At 42.3% G+C, this 12078-nt stretch overlaps 1 protein-coding gene across 1 annotated transcript; it reads right to left on the bottom strand.

Annotated features, from left to right (window-relative positions):
- Positions 1 to 1103: 1103 nt before the first annotated feature.
- On the bottom strand, positions 1104 to 5982 carry LOC105045805 (probable RNA-binding protein ARP1). Its single transcript, XM_010924204.4, has 6 exons — positions 5605 to 5982; positions 5203 to 5359; positions 4940 to 5060; positions 4317 to 4356; positions 3918 to 4173; positions 1104 to 1381 (listed from the first exon to the last, which is right to left on the bottom strand). The coding sequence occupies exons 1-6, from the start codon at positions 5788 to 5790 to the stop codon at positions 1356 to 1358; spliced, it is 786 nt and encodes a 261-aa protein (XP_010922506.1). The 5' UTR covers positions 5791 to 5982; the 3' UTR covers positions 1104 to 1355.
- Between the last annotated feature and the right edge of the window lie 6096 nt (positions 5983 to 12078).

The following is a 12078-nucleotide window of genomic DNA, read 5'->3' as shown; positions in this document are numbered from 1 at the left end:
AATAGTATTGCCTTCTGGATGTTTTTACTGAGTTGCTTATGTTACATGCTCTGTGGAAGCGTTTACTGGAGTTTGTTTTGTCTAATTATTCAATATTTTTAATCGAAAATCTTCCTGTCAGATAATTATTATATATACTGATTATTTTTAAAATTATCATTTTAAACAAAATTCTGCAGTTAGAGAATCTTCCATCAAAATTATGTATGCGATCAAGTACAAAATTTTTCTTGTAGTTAATAATGTCCCTGTCTAAAGCCTAAAAAGATTGTTATGCCTTATTGTGAGATAAAGCAAACAATTTCCGAAATGTTCGTAGTTCTTGTCAGCCTTCTTTTCATTTAATTTAAACCATGCTGGGAGGGGAGGGTGATAAAAAAAAAAAAAAGACTACCTTTGTTATCAGAAAAAAAAAAAAAAAGAAAGAAAAGAAAAGCCTATCTTTTCGCTCACAGTACTATCATTTTTGTAGCGGGAGGCCTCCACCTCACGATATGAAAATATATTGCTTCTTTGAGAAAAATGTGAATCTATTAGCGCATGATCAACATTTAAATCATGGACAAGCTCAAGATTAAATCCCCTCCCTGATATTTTTCCCTCTAATCTTGTACTCTATCTTTTCTTCTCTTTCCATCCTTATAATAAGCTAAGTTTTCAGCCCTTTTTGTTCGGCAGCATTTTTTTTTTCTTATTAATAAATTGGGTGGCTTCTAGCCTCCCTTTCATTAAGGAAAGAAAAAAGAGAGAAGCTCCTTCAAAAATTCTAGCTCAATGCCACATCCGTATGTCATCACAGTAAAAGAAATTAATTGGATATTCTTGACAAAGTGATGAACCGAATGTTTAATCAAAGAAGAAAAGAGGCCCGGCTTATTTCGAAAAACTCCGGCTCGTTTAGGTAACATCTGTTGCAAACTTCTTGTCCGAAAGAAAGGTCTTAAATGAAAAAAGAAATTTTCGAAAAATAATGGTGATTTCTGCAAAAACAATCATCGGGCCCTTTTACTGTTTATCTGTTGATGAAATTGACGCAATGATGGGCACAATATATCTGCAACTTTAGATATAAAACTAAGCCTAGCGACCATCAACAACTAATGAAGAGTTAAGAGGCAAAAGCTGCAACTTTATAGTAGAAGAATGTGATCGTTTGAGCATGTACAGATTCTTGCAATGGTTCACTGAAGCATGTAGTAGATATTTCTATAAGCAGAACAAAGTTTCTTTTGTTGCACTTCTGCATTTCTGTGATGCAGGTAAGAGAAAATAGATGAATCCAGTAGAACCAGGGGCTAAAGTACAGCGCTTCAACAGATGTCATCTGCAACCTAAGGCTCTTGTTCTAAAAACTTTCAGCTGCAACTTGTGACTTGTTCTACTGCCAAGTAGAATGATTGTTCGTCAGTGCAATGCATGAGGCCTGATGGATTCTCATTTCTAAGCCATGGTATGTAACTGTTGTTTGACTCTTTATATACCCTTTTTTTTTGTTAATGCATGACATATTTGAATGAAAAGAGTATGAATATATATACACTTTTTAAAGTACGGCATGACTCAATATCAAAACAGACTAATACGAGCAAAATTTTGAATTAAGTAGATCAGTTTTAAGCAACTAATCTTGAAGTTTATTATAGAAAGAAAGAGTTCTACAGCTTTAGCTTCTAAAACTCTAGACTAACGTTTAACATCGTCCTCTCTCTCTCTCACACACACACACGTGCGTGCATACACAAAAATTAAAAAACGAAAAAGAAATAAAAAAAAAGAAAATGGCAATGATGAAAAGTATAAATAAATAACTATATCAGTAGGGATATTAGTAAATTCATATCCTGACTTGTTCTAAGCATATTAAGGACTTATTTAGATGATCCAGCTTAAATTCCTCTACAATCTATAGATTGGGTCAGTACAATTAGTAAAATTATAATATTATAAATTAATATTTTTAAATACTTAAAAGTGATTTTGGAGTGGGCCAGCCTGAATTTTATATTGACCCATTCCAAAATCAGTCCGGGCATTTATGAATATAGACGTAATCCGACCTATAATTCTATAATTTTGCTGGCCCAACTCTCAAATCTTATAAAACTTTCAGTCCAATCATCCAACCAGACCCTATGAATTCACTGCTACTATGTCTATCACTTGAATAAGCTACTTGGTCATCTTAAAATAGATCAAGATGCAGTTATTCATAACTGGTACGCAGTGGTTTAAAATTTTCTGATGTAGTATTCCGGTAAGTTACTGCTAGCAGCGTTGAACTTGGGGCTCCTATTGCCCATGAATTACTTATCATTGGCTATTTGATTTTTCTGGAAGCATTTGCAGCAGTCTTCCACATTTCTCTAACTACTCTACTAGTAGAACAATATATTGAGTAGGAGCTTCATGACATGCCTCTAATGACTTAATTATCAAAGGCTGGGAGAACTGGTTAATTTTAAGTTCCTTCCAGTTCATATGGTTTGGCCTTTAAAAGAAATCAAGGTTGAAGTAAGATTATAGTTTTTCGCTGTTGCTCATCGGTTCATATGATAGAAATGGGCACTCTAGATTTTCCAAACGACAATGCTGAAAACAATAACTGGCACCTGTCATAGGATTGCAAAAAAAAATATTTCTTTGTCATTATTTTTTCAACACAGGTTCTTTAAAAGTTTAGTAATTGGGATATTTGACACCTTAATCTGCTGTTTTCTAGACAATATATTTTTACTTCCAGATCGTAAAATATGGTGCTTGGTTGTGAAATTCGATATCTAGAAATACCAAAAATAAATGAATAGGAAAACTTAATCAAGAAAAGGCTTGCATGTAGGCCATCATGGCCATCATAACCGTTGGAGAGCGGAACAAAACTATCGCAATTTTTCTCTTGCTTCAGAACCCAACATTGGAGCACTTTTGTGAAGGCTAGAATTCGTCACTGAATTGGATGCATCAACTTAGAAGGATCTTTTCTGATACGGAATCAACTATATATAGATATGTTAAACCTCGAGCCTAGTATGGTTACGAAGGTTAAATCAATCTAAGCATGTAAACCCCTAAGATTCATTAATTGTATTTAAGATATCTCGTTGGATCTAGTGCAAGAAACTTCGGCTTTCATGTCTAAGTGGGAGATGTTGACAATTACGGCCACAAAGCGGATAATTTTGATACTTCGTTAATAAATTACCTAATCTCTATGTTGCAACTTATCTCATGCTTCCAAATCCGAATGTTGGAATATCTACCTAGAGGCTAGACTTTGAGATCAATGGGATAGATCAATCCAAAAAGATCCTTTCTAATCCACATCCACATTCTGGTTAAGCAAGCTTAAACAATTCCTTGTCTCACAACATTGTTGACGATCTTATCCTTCCAATTTTGTTGTCATCACTAACCTTGGATCGTATATAAAGATTTTGGAATACCATAAATTACAAATTCGTTCTCTCTTTAATTTGCTGCAATACATTTTCTTTTAGGTGTTTATGAAGCATATTGCTCATCTAACACAACTAAACTTCTCTTCTAAGTAAATTGTAGCATCATCCACTGGTTTGATATCATTTCCTTTTGTATCAAATTTATACAAGGTTCCCTCCTTGCCCCTTTTAAGCGAAATATGGCCAATCATATAAAATCTACATTTACTTTGTCAATCACTAATAGAGGAACCACATGCACTCTTCAAATGGATTATCCTGCCACAACCTTGTCACAGCCCTTGGCACATACGGTTTATGCATGTTTTATGAGAAAAAATTCAGTTTATGGATGTTCACAAGGCTAGACCTTGTTCATAAGATCGACAGAGAGGAGTTTAATCTCACTTGACCAGAGCACACCAACTCTTTTTATTTTTACTTTTTTAGAGGAAAGACACTAACCAACTTCATAAAGTGTACCTTCAGTTGGAGGCACTGCAGTGGCCTTGGATATGGTGGTGGATACTGGGCCGGCTGCTTGCATACTAGGAAAGATTTGGTGGTGGGTGGGAACTCCCATGGCCTGTAATTGTTGGTGCTGATGGTATTGGAAGTGATACAGTGGGTACATGGGCATGACTGCAGTTGGAGCCACCATGCCTCCTTGCCCAGGGTATGCTGGTTGTTGGAACTGTCCCTGCAAGTAGGGGCCCCTCCCGGCCGAGTGGCCTAGCTTCTGGTGTCAATTAAAACATAAACAAAGAATTGTACATCAAATAGCTAGAAGGTTCCCAATATACTAATGAACCTATATTGTTTTGTGCCTGTTTTTGATGTGTATGTCAATCTGTTGCTAGGAGAATCCAAGTGGGAAATTACCAGGTTGTAGCCCATGCTTGCCACGTATGAGGGTGGATACCTGATCACAAGAAAAAAAATTACATGTTGCAAACATTATGAAAGCCTATCATACTATAATTATAAATCAAAATGGATGACCCATTAGGACAGCAATTTAGGGGTGTCGCAAGAGCCTTTTTTTTTTTTTTTCTTTAAAAAAATATTTATTTTTGCACCATGCCACCATGGACTGGAGCCATGTGGGGCACCACAACCTCCCCTTCCTTGTCGGGACCACTGACATAGCACATGCCGGCCTAGTTGCCTGCCACCCTCGCCCCCTCACTCTTCCACCCTTCTAACTCTGGGATCCACGTGTTCCACCCTAACTCTAGCGTACGGTCCTCTGTTCCTACTCCCAACTTGGGGCTCGACACCAGAGAGAGAGAGGACCCACCGCCCATGGGAAAACTACCACCACCATTCGCAGTAAGAAAACTGCCGTAACCATTTCCTTCAAAAAAAAAAAAAAAGGAAAAGGGAAAAAGAAAACCATGGGCCATTCGTTCCAAATCGAACACAGAAAACGAGGGAACACAGTTTTGTTCGCCGAATGGAATCGTTGGAGCATCTAATAATTAACAAGAGACATGTTCTCTTACCCGCAGGCAGCGGAGGAGGAGGGAGAGAAACCGTGGAAGTGGTGGAACGGAGATGGTGGCGGTGGCGTTCCCAATGAGTAGTACCACCGTGCCGGCGGTCCCATTGACACACACCTCGATCCTTTACAACAAAAAATTTCAAAGAAAAGAAGTTAGTCTTAGTTATTTATCCATATGCTCATTCTTGGGCACTATATTAGAGATAAAGAAGGAGAGAGTCAATTTCCAAATAAGAGGCGGGAGGAGGGAGCAAAAGAGTAGACCTTGCCGGTGGGAGGGGATGGCTGGGGTGGCAGGAGGAGAGGACTTGGTGCGGCGGGCTCCGAGCGATGCCAGGTTGCAATTGGCCCGGCGGCCGTTGATAACCGGCGTGGCGTCCTCGCATGCCTTCTTCGCTGCTTCAGCTTCCTTAAATGTCACCTGCTTAACGACACAGCTAATGAACTTAATTTAATTATAACCGTAATTTTATTTGATCAAGTGGTAGGTTAGCCTAGGAATATAGAAAGAAAAATAGAACATCGAAGATTTTACGTGGACCAAATTTACAAAAAAATACGAAAAAAAAAAACTGGTGCTAAAACAATCGAAACAAAGCTTGATAACTATGGTTATCGTTGCACCTAGTAGCTTAATTATATCAGATCATATGGAATTCAACTTACGAAACCATAGCCCTTTGATCGGCCGGTAACCTTGTCGAAGATGATGACGGCTTCAATGATCTCACCGTACTTGTCAAAGTGAGCCTTGAGGGTGTCCTTGTTCGTCTCCCAAGCCAGCCCACCTACGAACACTTTGGTCAGCACAGTGTCCTCCAACCGCTGCCCTATCTCTTCTCCCTTCTTCATCTCTATCTCTCTCTTCTCCAAAGATAGGTGTAGAAGATGCAGTTTAGGGAGTAACGACGGGTTTGGGAAGAGGGATCGTAGGAAAGGGATCGGCGAAGTGAGAGAGATTGCGGTGATTGCGCTATATAAGGAGGGAGGGACTCGGGTCAGAGACAAGGGTTGCTATTTTCCCGGCTTCGATGTTGTGATTCAAAAGGAAACATGGATATAATAATAGAGAAAAAGGGGGAGCTTGATGGAGTCAGGAGGGAGGAAGGACAGATGGGAGGGACAGCTAGGCTTTGTCGTTCTTTGTCCATTGTTTATTAATTTATTAATCATGATCTCCTTTTTTTTGCATGGTTTAAGTTAACGGCCGTCATAATGATCTGTGAGACCTCCCCGATGAGTAAGGTACCTCTTCTGACATTGCAAAGGAAATTAACTATATATATATATATATATATATAATGAAAATTTTTATGAAGATTATTATCGAGCTGTTCTTATGTTGTAACTAATGGCCTGCTATAAAATAAGAAAAATGATTGTTATTTGATATTCTTATTGCTTATTTGAATGTAATAATATTTCAAGTTCAAATTTAAGTTCGGTTGAGACAGTATTTTTCATTATAAATAGTGGCTTGAGTGGATCACTTTTGTTAGTCTTAATCTCTATTATAATAATTAATAACAATGGTTAAACAAATCAGACAAAGGGATCATGAATTGCAAGTGAATCAGCGGTGTCTAATTTTTTTCTTAATTCTTAAATATTTAAATTTTTTTATTTCTATATTATTTTTATTCTGGATTGGTTTAATAAATTTTAGTTTATCAAAAAAATAAATGATTTCTTATTTTGCAAACATCAGCATAACCAAATAATGCTGGATGGCAAATGATTCTGCTTTGTTCACTGTACAGGAACGTAAAAATTTGGAGCAACCGTGACAGCAGCTTCTATTTTACGGCCAAATGTTTAGTCCTCGATAGAAATGGGCAAGCAGTAGTTGTTACATTAATTTATTAAAATAATAATATGTAACGGTTTCAAGAGCTCCGTTATTTCATGATATTGAACCATGCACTAATTCGTCATTTACTCTTACTCTGCTCTTCTAATTTAATCAAAAAAAAAAAAAACTGGACTCACCTCAGATCTGGGCGGCGATTTCACATTGGACGGTTTGGATTCGTGGGATAAAGTGTGTTGCGCGTGCGCCTTCTAGTGAGTGTTGCAAGTACATCGTACCTACCGGTCTCGTGATCGCCTTAAGAGTTTTTTATCCCTTGAACGAGAGCTTGGTTTTAGTTGCCCTGGTGGCAGATGGATAAATCTCCGCCGCTTTTGGTGGGTACTAACGTGGCTACTGGCCTTTGTTTTTTAAAATTTTTATTTCTTTTGGCTGTTACTTTTTTGGTAACAATGACCAACTAATTAGCGGTTTTAATTCATGTTTGGAGGGCTGAATACTACTCTACATTTCATCAATGATAACTTTGTTTCTTTAATCAAAAAAGAATAACCTTTTTGGTGTTACATATAAGAAATGCAGGAAGAAAAGGGCACTCCAATTTTGAGTGTCATTTATTTTGCAGCACTCGGATATTTTTGAACCAATTTTCATATTTGTTTTGAAGGAAATAAGCATGATTTTGGATGTGAAAGTTGTTCTCCCTTGCAAGAGTAAACTGAGCCAGTGAGCAGTGAAGAAAGATCAAAAGCCCTACTTGGCCGCGTGGAGGTTTACCTGAAAGTCTTAGATTGAAATAAGCTTTCTTTTGTTAAAACAATATGGCACTTCTCCACGTTATAATCATTATTTTGAAATAAACACACTCTTGTAATTGCTAAACATCGGCAACCTAGTAAAGAAAAGGATCAGATACTTACCAAAAAAAAAACGAAAAGAAAAGGATCAAATATTGGAATGATACGGTGTTGAGAGAGAAGATGTATGATAACTTAAATTAGGGGGGGGGTGTCTCACTTCATTATACATAATGGGAGAAGGAGGGAGTGAGAGAGAAGATAACAGCGTGACATCACTCCAGGCACACCATCCAAAGAGGGGCGTGAAGGAACAAGAAGCAAGGAACGGCAACTGTGACTCTGAGTAGGCCACATGGGGACGCAATGCAAAATGCCATTAGCTTTGACGTCTTGTGCTCAGCTGTCTTAATGACGGACAGCTCGAGAGAGATCTGCGTTCCACTGCGGACTTTTTGGAAGCTTGTGAGTTGGCAAAGAAAGGAGGATGCATGCTAGACTCTTGTCCATGAGACTTCATAATATGCATGGGGCTTCAAGACCTAACAAGGGCATGCATGCAAAGGAGAACAATTATCATATCCAACTCCCACGCATGCCCCTTCTAATATCAATCACCGCCTTGGACACAGGATGCTGATTGACGTGAGAGAAAAGAGCATGTGGCTAGCTTCAAATAATACAGTCTCTCTTTTTAGATCCAGACGTGTCATGTATGCTGGATGATCATATGCAGGGTTACGGTACTAGGCCTAGGGAGGAAGCTGGATTAATTGCCATTTGGCTTGGAGAAGTTTCATTCGACATAATCTAACACACTCATGACTTGTTCTCATGGGGAGGCATAATTGTTGGTAATAAAGAGAATGAAAGATGCGATACATTCATATTAACAACCCCACAGCCTTGCTTCTTTCCTGTGTGATGTGGTTGGCAAAAAAAAAAAAAAAAAATCCTTCTTTGATTAATTTATGCAGGTTCAAACACTTGAGAATACATCACCTATACCTTACCCAGTTTGTGTTTCAATTTGGTTGTTTTACTGATATCATTTCACAAACTAATATAGAGTCAAACAGAAAAAAATATCTTTAATTTACTGGGTTTTAAATTTTAATCAAAAAGGAATCTCAGATGTCCTTTCATTGACAAATATTTGAGAGGCTTAAACATATACACATGAGGTTAATTTGATTAGCCTCTTTACATGTTGCCATACATTGGTCATGGGAATCTGAGACCAATGCCCTTGGAAAGTAAACCACTTGTTTATAACTAATGCGATTATTAAATAGTTGTAACATCCATATGTCTTGTTTATTGATGAGACTAAGGATCCATCTTTTGGTTCAAGATATCAAATTGTGAAGGATGTTCAACATTCCATGAACCTTACCACATGTTCGTTATGAAGTTATTGCCGAGCAAATTTTATTTTAGAAATGAAAAAAGCTGGATGGTGACCTGCAGAACTTTGTTTTTTTTGAAAGAGAAACAAAATTAAGCACAGATATTCGTCATAAATTATGATTCAGTAAGATGTGTTGGGATATACCGACTGATCCTGATGCCGACTCACCGACGCCGACTCACCGATGGGTCACGATACCGACCCATCCTCTCACACCGACTCACCGTCGGGCCCGTCTGACCAGCACCCGACCCTGCCGACTGCCGACTGCCGACGCCGCCCGACCGAACATATGTCGGTCGGGCCGACTCTCTCTCCCCTCCGACTAGCCAGACTGGGGAGCCTGATATCCGACTCTCGCAGCACCCCCGACTATCCGTCGGAGGGTCCTTGGGCTGTCACCCGGCATTCCTCGATCAGGCCCCGACATACAGTCGGTCGACTCCTTCAAACGCCGTACGACCACTAGAGGCTGTCCGTCCTGACAGCGGCGTGCGGCTTAGCCGCCCTGGGGCGTTGTCCCACCTAAGACATGGGTCAACCCTAGTGATTTGACAGCCCCACGGTGATTTGACAGCCCCACGGTGATTTGACAATTCTCCTATTGTCGGCGTCATTAATGACGGCGCCATGCTGCGCCCTACTATAAAACGGGGAAGGCAACAGTGCCACGTGGGGGGGCACCGAAAAAACTCTCGAGCGTGTACTCTCTCTCTCACTGAGCTCCTTGATTCTTTTCTACTATTGCCTAATCTCCTCTCTGACCTGACCGTCGGAGGGTCTCCGTCGGAGACACCTCCGGTCAGTGCGGACTTCTTTTGCAGACGCTCGTTTCTGACGACCAGGTGACGAGGGGATTGGCCGCAACAGGTTTGGCGCGCCAGGTAGGGGGAGCCAGGGCACACGACCTCCACAGAGTTCGAAGAACCTTTCTGAGATGACAAGGACCAAGGCTCAGCGGTCGAGAGCCATCGGATCGGTGAGACACTCTTCCCGTCGGGGAGAGGCCTCTCCACCACTCCCCACCACAGAGCCTAGCTCTCCCCATCCCGTAGTGACCACGGAGGTATAGATCGCAGCGATCGTGCGGCAGATGACCGTGTTGACGGACGCGGTTAAAAGCCTTCAACCCACTCGGTTGCCGCGCTCACCGGCAGAGCAATCGACGGCGCATCCGATGCCCTCCAGGAGCAGCCGCCGACGCCCGCGTCGGTCTTTGTCTCCTCCTCGGGAGCAGCTGTCGCAGCCTCCCATCGAGAGGAGGAGAGGCGGCCGCGGCTTGATACCCATCGGTCTCGACGACCGTCTCCCTCCCAGTTGAAACGAGCAAGAAAGGAGAAGCGACCATGAACATCGTCCGTCACCCTCTCGGATTCATCGGGGGACTCCACCCTCGGGGTCTCTCAGCACCGACGGGTCGACGACTACGAACGCAGATTCGAAGAAATCGACCGTCGGCTTGTCCAGCTGCAGGTGGACGGACAGAAGTCCTCGAACGACATCGACTTCCAGACCACCCAACCTCTTTCCCGACTCATCCTTGACGAGCCGATTTCTAGTCAGTTCAAGATGCCTCATGTGGAGCCCTATGACGGCTCCACCGACCCAGTAGACCACCTGAAGAGCTACAAGGCTCTCATGACGATCCAAGGGACGATCGATGCCCTTCTTTGCATCGGCTTCTCCACCACTCTTCGCAAAGCCGTCAGGGCCTGGTACTCCGATCTTCGTCCAGAAAGTGTTCACTCCTTTGGGCAGCTTGAGCACTCTTTCGTGGCCCACTTCAGCACCAGCCGGAAGCCACCACTAACCTCAGACAGTCTTTTCTCCTTCAAATAGGGAAAAAATGAGACGCTCCGACGCTTCGTGGCGCGATTTAACGCAGCCACGCTTGAGCTTCGAGATCTCAACGAGGATATGGCTATCTCGGCCATGAAGCGGGGGCTGAGGGCATCCCGATTTACCTATTCTTTGGACAAGATCCTCCTCCAGACATATGCTGAACTGTTGGAGCACGCGTACAAGTACATGCGCGTGGACGAAGGAGCTTCCGATCGGCACCAGACTGAGGTCAAGGGCCTGAAGGAGAAGCGAAGGAAGGGTCGGGATCCTGCCGAGCCTAGCAGGCCTCCGATCGACAAACAGATCTCACCCCAGCGACGGAATCAGAGGTTACCTCGACGGCGAAGTCCGAGGCCGATGCATCCTAGGTATGACTCCTATACTCCTCTCTCTGCTCCTCGTGCGCAGATATTGATGGAGATCGAAGGGAAGCAATATCTGCGACGGCCTCTGCCTTTGAAGGCAAAGGGCCTCGACTGACGAAAGTACTGTCGATTCCATCGGGGCCATGGCCACAACACTGAGCAGTACATCCAACTCAAAGATGAGATCGAGGCCCTCATACGTCGAGGGTATCTCGGCAAATTTCGGAGGGACCCGTCGACTCGACCCGTCGCCGACCGATAACCCCAACCGACTGAAGAAGCAACGACTAACCAGCCTATGGCCGGGGTCATCAATATGATCTCCAAACGACTGGGTCCGGGGACGACTGCTGGAGGGGAGCCGACGAAGAAGCTGCGCCAAGACAATGTAATTACTTTTGCAGATGAAGATGTTCGGGGTATCCAAACCCCCCATGATGATGCTGTTGTTGTCTCGACAACAATAGCAAATTATGATGTAAGAAGGATCTTTGTAGATAATGAAAGTTCGACGAATATTTTATTTTACTCGACCTTCTCTCGAATGCGACTGTCGGCTGACCGGCTCAAGAGAGTCTCTACGCCCCTGATAGGCTTTGCTGGAGATGCGGTCATGGTGGAAGGAGAAGTTACTTTGCCCATGATGGCTGGAACCGAACCACGACAAAGCACAGTCCACTTGATCTTTGCGGTCGTCCAAGTGCCTTCGGCCTACAACGCCATACTTGGAAGACCCGGACTAAACACCCTTAGGGCAATAGTCTCGACCTATCATTTGCTGGTCCAGTTCCCAACTAAAAATGGGGTCGGGGAGATGCACGGGGATCAACAGCTCGCTCGACGATGCTTTCAGATCTCTGCTCAAAGCGATGAATCGAAGGGCTCCCTGACGGTCGACAAGTTGGACTAACGAGA

Source organism: Elaeis guineensis, chromosome 5 (genome assembly GCF_000442705.2).
Source record: "Elaeis guineensis isolate ETL-2024a chromosome 5, EG11, whole genome shotgun sequence".
NCBI lineage: Eukaryota > Viridiplantae > Streptophyta > Magnoliopsida > Arecales > Arecaceae > Elaeis > Elaeis guineensis.
This window is presented reverse-complemented; position numbering and strand designations above follow the sequence as displayed.

Excerpts from the sequence above, each read along its gene's own strand:
- LOC105045805 (XM_010924204.4), bottom strand. The coding sequence starts at position 5,790 with ATGAAGAAGGGAGAAGAGATAGGGCAGCGGTTGGAGGACACTGTGCTG. Across the intron at positions 5,360-5,604 it reads GATCAAAGGGCTATGGTTTC|GTGACATTTAAGGAAGCTGA; the intron begins GTAAGTTGAATT and ends GTCGTTAAGCAG. Across the intron at positions 4,357-4,939 it reads TCCTCCTCCGCTGCCTGCGG|GTATCCACCCTCATACGTGG; the intron begins GTAAGAGAACAT and ends TCTTGTGATCAG.